Here is an 8,193-nt window from a genome sequence, read left to right as displayed (position 1 = left end):
TGAGAATCAGCGTGCGAATTTTTTTTATGAGACTTCACAAATAGACGATGAATTTGATCCTATTGAGTTGTCGATTGCAAAATCAAATACTAAAGTTTTTTTAAAAATTAATAAATTATATTAACTCTATCACTTTTAAAAGCTAATATAATGAAAATGATAAAATTAAATTATTAAGTTATAATAATTTAAAACCAAACATTATTTTATTTATTTATTTATAAATATTATATACAAATAGAATAAAAATAAATATTAAATACGAATAAAAAATAGTGTAGATATTTTTATTCATATTAAAAATAAAAAATGTATTGTTTAATTTTTAATTCCTGTTAATTATAAATTATTACTATAAATATATTATTTAAATTATAAATGTTTTTTATAAGGACATACAGTGGAATTTTAATTTACATTATATTAAAAGTGAATTTTTTATTTTTTAATTCTTTTATATTATATATTATTATTCTAAAATATATTATTTTAAAGAATAGAGAAAAAGGGATATGCACTCTAGTGTAAAATATTTTTAAATTGTCAACCAATCACAATCATGTATTAAATTAAAACACTATTTTAATTTTAAAAAATTAATATGACATGACAAGTGTAAGAATTTTGATTGGTTGTATGTGTAAAGTTTATTTACACTATCAGTACACTACCTTTAAATTCTAAAGAATATATGTAGTATTTTTGACGTTAAATAAGTACAATATTTTTATATAATGACATTTTTTATGTCTAAAATTTTATAATGTACACTTCATCTATTTTTGTTAGATATGAAATTATAATTGTTAAGGAGAATAAATTTTTTAAAGTTATATTGTTATATTTAGATGTTAAAGGTAGTGCAATGTAAGTGTAAATTAGTATTATACTATCATTTCACTTAAATTTAAATATAAAAATTTAAAATGTAAAACATATTTTTTTATATATTAAATTATAGATTTTTATACTGAGAGTTAAATATTTTTTTATTAAAAACATATGAATTAAGTAAAAAATAGAATTTAAAAAGGTGAGAATTAAATTATTAAATTAATAATATATAAATTATAAAAAGTGTAGTTTGTTTTTTTAATATATATATATATATATATATATATATATATATATATATATATATATATATATATATATATATATAAGTGTAATGAATATTGAAATTGTAAATTATAAAAAATTATTGAATTATGAAAATATTTTTAAATTTAAATATAATTTGACAGAATACTTACGACTGGTTAGTGTAGAATAAAAATTTCTATGGGTCTATTTGGTAAAAATAGTGGTTGACTGATAAGCTAGCTGATAGCTTATAGCTTATGACTGATGGCTGATGATTGATGACTTATAGCTTATAGTGGATGGTTGAGACTGATAGCTTATAAACTAATTGAAATGTTTGGTAAAATTAACGGTTCAATTAACTTATAAATGTAAAATGACATAAAAGATATTTAATATATATTTATTTTATTTTAAATTAAAATAAATTATAAGGGTTAAAAATGAATTTTAATTAAAATAATAAGGATAAAAAAGGAAGAAAAAATAAAAACTATAAGACATAAGCTAAAACGCTATCTGAAATAGCGTCTGAAAAATAAACTATAAGTTAGTAAAATAAACTATAAACTCTTGATGAAAAGACCGTTACTAAATGGGTCTAAATTATTATATGAACTTATAAGACATAAGACATAAGCTATAAGCTCGAAAACATGACTTAGCAAGAGCCTATATTCAGAAATAACTTAAATTGATTATTTTGTTGCCGTGTTTCTTTATCTTTATAATAGAGTGGGGACATGACTTCCGGGCACCGTTACCGAACACCAACACTTTCCTCTTCCCACCATAACCGTTACCGTCAACCTCGCCGTTTACCCTACTCAGATCCATCATCTCAACCAGGCTCCTAATTACTTCACTCCATGCATCCTCCTTCCGATTCACGCGAGAAACAATGAGAGCTTTATAGAATCACATGCTCAGGTTATGGTTAATACTTTATCGTTCCATGCGATATGATTGAGATTTGATATGAAGAATGTTTTTCACCGAACTGTTTTGATTCTAATGAGGGAGTTATCGTGGCGAATTTTCGGGCACAGGATTGATCGGAGAAAGTTGCTTATTCTTGCCGCCGTTTTTACCGTAACTGGATTTCTGTTTCAGTTTTTTGTACATGATTATGTAACCGATTCGTCGCCCTCCAATAGCACTGTACAGTCGAATGAGCTTGTTAAAGGGGAGATAGTTCAACAGGTTCACCTCACTCTTTCTCCTTCTGTTGTTTCGCCTAATTCGTTGAACAAGTCTGTTCAATCAGTATCAGTTGAGCGTGACAGTGTTGTAGATATTCAATCACAAAGAAAGAAGAATATAAATCTTAGTAGTACGACAGTTACCGCGCCTCGTGGACATGTTCCTTTGGGTAAGCAGGTAGAAGTTGATTAGATTTTGAACTTGCTTCTTTGGTTTGTTTAATTATATATTATGTGTTGAGGCATTACTGATGTTTTGCTGGATATTTATATGGCAGAAGGACATTAGGTTGCTGTCACCTACTGAGGCCCTTGTGTATGCAAAGAAAGAGATTGAACATGCTCCTTTAGTGAATGAAGATCCTAATCTTTATGCTCCTTTATTTACCAACATTTCTGTTTTCAAAAGGTACTCTTATTTGTTTATTTTTAAATTGTGCATACTTCCTTATTCATGGTTTTGTTGCTGAATAGTGTTATGGTTTTAGGGGATGGTTATTGATTTCTTTGATGTTTTTTTTTTTTGAGGATTGTTGAAGAAAAAAAGGAAAGAGATATTAGTAAGGGTTGTATCCACCTTGAACTAAGCTAAAATGTGCATTGGGTGCTTTATCCACTAAATGATTTTAGGGTGGATACATTTTTACTTGTTTACTAGAGAAGTTAGTTCTCTTTAGAAGAGACTAGTCCAAAAAGTAATCACATTTTATTTAGAGTTTAATGGACATACGGCATCGATGGCAGCCATGATAGAATGGAGTGGCATATTTTTAGACAACCGCCATAGACAATATGTGAAGGAATGTCTGCCATGGTGGCGTCATAAGCTGCAATGGCGTACTTACATGGCAGATTTTTGGCCTAAAGCTTAAGCTCGATATTATGTAGTAACCTAAAGCTTATCAAATGTTTACAATGAAAGTTTGTTCATAGGCCCAATTAAATCGAGCACCCGGAAGAATTATTCTTATTCGAATCTTGAATAAGATAATCTAAACTACGTTAAGAGTTATTCCTATTCTAATCTAGAATAAGATAATCTAATCTAGAATAAGACTGTATAGTCCAATCTATACCGCACATGCTTGAACAAATGTGATGGTAAGTTTTGTTGTGGAGGGGAGGGTAGTCCTTTCTTATACCCATAGAACTCATTATATTTTTCTTAATGTCGGCTGATGATTTGTTTTTTGTGCTAAAAACCGCCATTCATTAAGTTATTCAACCAAAGCAACAAAAAAAACATAGTAGCAGTATTACAATTTACATAAAGCTCCTCTTTCTTTGAATATTTATTCATCTATGTTAGGAGACCACTTGACTAAAATTGGCACATAAATGATTTTATGTTACATCTCTAACCCTATCCCTGAAGCAAGAGCCTTTTAAGTTTGAAGCATGGGATTGGGATATGCATAAATCCGTTTACCTCATGCTAAAGTTAGCTTTCTAATATCACACCTCTAAACTCTTTTATGTATAAGCTTTTTGAGCATGGAAAGGCATATACAAGGCAAACATTCATCTCAGAATCTGAAGACTTAGGCAAGAAGGCTTTAACGTTGGACTACTTGGTGTTGGTCTACTACCCTGTCAAAGAACCACTCAACCAACCTAACTTTTGTTACTAGTAATGATGGATAGTTTCAATGTAAAGTTGGAAAAATGGTTTTTCTGCAGTCACATTAGCGACTATGGTCAATGTCCTTTTACCTAGTAAATATTGTAGTTTTGTTGCTGTATAGAATTTTAGTATCTTGGAAAACAGATTTGAACTGGTTGGATCCAGTTTCTTCATTGTTTTCTATAATCATCTTCACCAAGTATTCTAGATTTTAAAGAGATGAAATTGAAAACTTGGGGGGCTGATTGTGTTGTGTAACCTGTGGGCTGCAATCTGCTGAATATTGCTGATAATGTTTTGGATTTGACTGCAACTTTGGTTTGTGAGTTGCATTTGCCATGTTTAAAGTATATTGAAATAATACCGTCCTTCAATTTCAGGAGCTATGAATTGATGGAAACAATACTTAAAGTTTATATATATCGTGATGGGGCAAGGCCTGTTTTTCACAACCCTCACCTTAAGGGAATCTATGCTTCAGAAGGATGGTTTATGAAGTTAATGGAGGGAAATAATCAATTTGTTACCAAGGATCCTGAGAGGGCGCACTTATTTTATCTCCCTTACAGTGTACACCAAATGGCGCGGGCACTCTATGTGCCCGAGTCACATAATATGAAACCATTATCACTCTTTCTTAGAGATTATGTAAACAAGATTGCTGCAAAATACCCCTTTTGGAATCGCACACATGGGTCAGACCATTTCCTTGTTGCTTGCCACGATTGGGTAGGTGTCTGTTTTCCATTGAATTGGTTGATTCCTGATGATTTGATTTTTCTAAGATTGATAATTATTTGAGATTATTTGGATTTTAAATTCTTATATTTCCGTGCTTCCATCCATGCTTTTCATTGATTAGATGAAAAATGAAAGTGAGTTTATTTAGCAAAAATAAATTTAAAATGGCCTTGATCCATAAAAATGCACCCATATAATAAACAACAACGGTGCTGATGATGCTGCTGATAATACTAATAGGATAACATAGTGCCATATATCTCCCCGTCACGGCAAAGAAAAAAGTTCATGCTTAATCTCCCAATGTATTTCAATTACTCTTGCAACTAGTTAATTCTCTTTCATAAATTTCAATTTCCCTTTTATAAATTTCAATTTCCCTTAAACAGTTGATAGTCGTCTATTACCTTGAAATTTGCAATAATGCAAAGCCCTATCATGTTGAGTATGGAGGTATGCAACATCTTTCACTTGTTTTCCTGTGGGCTATCACACTTTTTTTCAATGATTACTGAACAATGAATGACTCGTTTTTCTTGAAGTTTTCAAAGACATCTCTTTTTTATATGTATGTGATGCCCACAAAGGTTATTAGTCAATTCATAGCTAAAGAATGGTTGTTAACGTATTGACTAACATATTTCCCTTTTGCAGCATAATCTATTCATTCCTATTATATTGGAACCTGATAAATTTCATTTTTTTTATTGTGTATTTATAGTATTGAAGTCTTCATTTTTGTTTGATGTCTCCTGTTTGAAACTCACATTTCCAGGGTCCTTACACTGTGGCTGAACATGAAGAACTAGCTGGAAACACCATAAAAGCTCTATGTAATGCTGATGTGTCTGAAAAAATCTTCATTGCAGGAAGAGATGTTTCCCTTCCAGAAACTACCATACGAGCACCAAGAAGACCTCAGAGATATCTTGGTGGGAATAGAGTATCATTACGTCCAATCCTTGCCTTCTTTGCTGGAGGCATGCACGGTAGAGTGCGTCCCACTCTTCTTAAGTACTGGGGTGGTGAAAAAGATGAAGACATGAAAATCTACAAGCATCTACCTTTGAGAATCTCCAAAAAGATGACTTATATTCAACACATGAAATCAAGTAAATATTGTTTGTGTCCAATGGGCTTCGAAGTTAATAGCCCTAGGATAGTCGAAGCCATATATTACGAATGTGTTCCTGTGATCATTGCAGATAATTTTGTTCTTCCACTTAGTGAATTTCTCGACTGGAGTGTTTTTTCCGTGGTAGTGGCCGAGAAGGATATTCCGAGGCTAAAGGAAATTTTGATGTCCATCCCTATGAAAAAATACCTTGCAATGCAAACTAACGTGAAGATGGTACAGAAGCATTTTCTTTGGAACCCAAAACCAATGAAATATGATCTGTTTCACATGATTTTACATTCAATATGGTTCAACAGGCTAAACCAGATTTGAACCCTGCAAATATAGATGGGTAGCATGCAAGACTCTAGCAGCCTTTTACTGCTTAATGGCTCGATTCATACATTAGAAATTTGTTTGTTTAGAAATATGGTGTTAATATTTTTGAATGCTCTTTTATTTTTGGTCGTTTTCAAACCATTAAATCCTTGAACTCTGTATTGTCTCTTTCATACAAATACAAACTATAGAAGGAAATATCTTGCTGAGTTCATAGTTATTGTATCTGTGTAAAAAATTCAATGCATGAATGAGTAAAAAACTTAGTTGCTTTCAATCAATTTCACTACTAATTTCTTCACTCAACTGTCAATTCTATGCTGCAAGATCTGTTCATATTTATGATCACTGATCATTTTCTTGCCACCACACATGTTTTGTTAACTTTAGTGAACATATTGCGAAACCCTTACAGTTTTTAATACAAAAAAAACTCTTAAAATTTTGCCATAAATTGACCATACACCATTATATAACCCTTTGTTGCCTCATTAAATGAAAATCTGTGTCTAATTCAAGTACTACTTCCAACAAAAAAAAGGTATTTCTTTAAAATGAAATAGATTATTTTATATATTCTGATAACAAGTAATACCACATAAACAACTAATGACACAATTTACTACATATTTACTTTAACAATAACAACAATGGAAGTTACAAAAACTAACTAAAAATAAACCTCCTACTTTGAGATCATGACAACATTTGCAGAAATTACGATTTCAATGTGATTTTGCACCTAGATTAGATCACAGTTAATCCAAACATGTGCTTAGAAGCAGAATAGAACAACTTGTTTTCCACATTATACTTCACTGGAGCTACTTATCTACAACAATGCTCACTCAGATATTTGTGTTCTCAGGCAACTGAATCTGGTCAAATTCCAAGAGTTTATTCACCCAATCAAACTCATATGGTTCATCAATGGAAAAGTCTAAGAATTCATTCACATCAAAGAGAACATCAGAATCAACACTTCCATTAATCGAATCTTTATTCTCTAATACAACACTATCCCCAACAATATTGTCTTGAATTATAGTTTCTTGTGTTGTGGAAGTTTCTGGTTTTTCCTCAACGTGAGTGGCTTTTTTGCACAAATGAGAATTCCAATAGTTCTTAATTTCATTGTCTGTTCGTCCCGGAAGCCTCCCAGCTATCAAAGACCACCTTCACATACCAAAAATTCCATCACCAAAACATATGATATTGATTATGGCATGTAGTACTGACACTTCACATTAAAGTCGTGTCTGATCAGGGTGATCAGTGTGTATCGTGTTTGGTATCAGTGTTAGTGTTTTGTCGAATATAACAAACCTGTTTCCTAGAAGTTTGTGAAGCCTAAGAATCAAATCCTCTTCATCATCTGAAATGTTCCCTCTCTTGATATTGGGTCTAAGATAGTTCAGCCATCTTAACCTACAACTCTTTCCACACCTATTCAAACCTACAAAAAAAAAATGCAACACTTACTTTAGTTTCAAGTTACAATTTCGTTGTTACTTGCGTCTTATGATTATTATTATTACCTGATCTGGCTGAAACAGTTTTCCATTTCTTGGCACCATGAGTTTGAATGCAATGAGCTAGCTTTTGATCTTCCTCTGGGGTCCATGCTCCTCTGTTCATTGTTTTCTTAGTTGGTCCATCTTTTTTTCTGCAGGGTGCCATAACAATGAGGCTTTGTTTTTTAGTGTTGTTGGGAGAGTAAGAGAGATAGTGTAGTGAAGGTTACTCAAGAAAAGAAGCTTTTACTAGAACATGAAAAAATGGTATATATATACACAGTGGAATGTAGGTGAGTCCATGCATATGTATGTATCTACCCTTCATGAGAATGGAAACCCAACCACCCGTTAGTTGTAGATTTCAACACCAAGTGACCGGTTAGAGAGTGGGGATATAAGAGTTAATAATTTGATTAATGGACTACGTGTATTGATTTTAGTCATAAACAAACAGGGGTGAATTTAGACATCAACATCTTGTGGTTGTGGGGGTAGGGGCTAGTAATAAACCATGTTTCATTTAGTTTTAATTTATTTATTTATTTTTAAATGTTATCCCTCCTTAAATAT

The 8,193-nt window shown here is 31.6% G+C and overlaps 2 protein-coding genes across 2 annotated transcripts; one reads left to right on the top strand and one right to left on the bottom strand.

The window, feature by feature from the left end:
* The first annotated feature begins 1,787 nt into the window (after positions 1–1,787).
* Positions 1,788–6,195, top strand: LOC131630973 (probable glycosyltransferase At5g03795). The gene is made up of 4 exons (XM_058901716.1): positions 1,788–2,463; positions 2,564–2,694; positions 4,290–4,638; positions 5,426–6,195. Exons 1-4 carry the CDS (start codon positions 2,062–2,064, stop codon positions 6,098–6,100), a joined length of 1,557 nt encoding a protein of 518 aa, XP_058757699.1. The 5' UTR covers positions 1,788–2,061; the 3' UTR covers positions 6,101–6,195.
* Positions 6,196–6,716: 521 nt separating this feature from the next.
* LOC131630974 (transcription factor MYB114-like) lies at positions 6,717–7,864 on the bottom strand. Its single transcript, XM_058901717.1, has 3 exons — positions 7,645–7,864; positions 7,433–7,562; positions 6,717–7,282 (listed from the first exon to the last, which is right to left on the bottom strand). The coding sequence occupies exons 1-3, from the start codon at positions 7,784–7,786 to the stop codon at positions 6,955–6,957; spliced, it is 600 nt and encodes a 199-aa protein (XP_058757700.1). The 5' UTR covers positions 7,787–7,864; the 3' UTR covers positions 6,717–6,954.
* Positions 7,865–8,193: the final 329 nt, after the last annotated feature.

This window comes from Vicia villosa, unplaced genomic scaffold, assembly GCF_029867415.1.
Source record: "Vicia villosa cultivar HV-30 ecotype Madison, WI unplaced genomic scaffold, Vvil1.0 ctg.000756F_1_1, whole genome shotgun sequence".
Lineage (NCBI taxonomy): Eukaryota > Viridiplantae > Streptophyta > Magnoliopsida > Fabales > Fabaceae > Vicia > Vicia villosa.
This window is presented reverse-complemented; position numbering and strand designations above follow the sequence as displayed.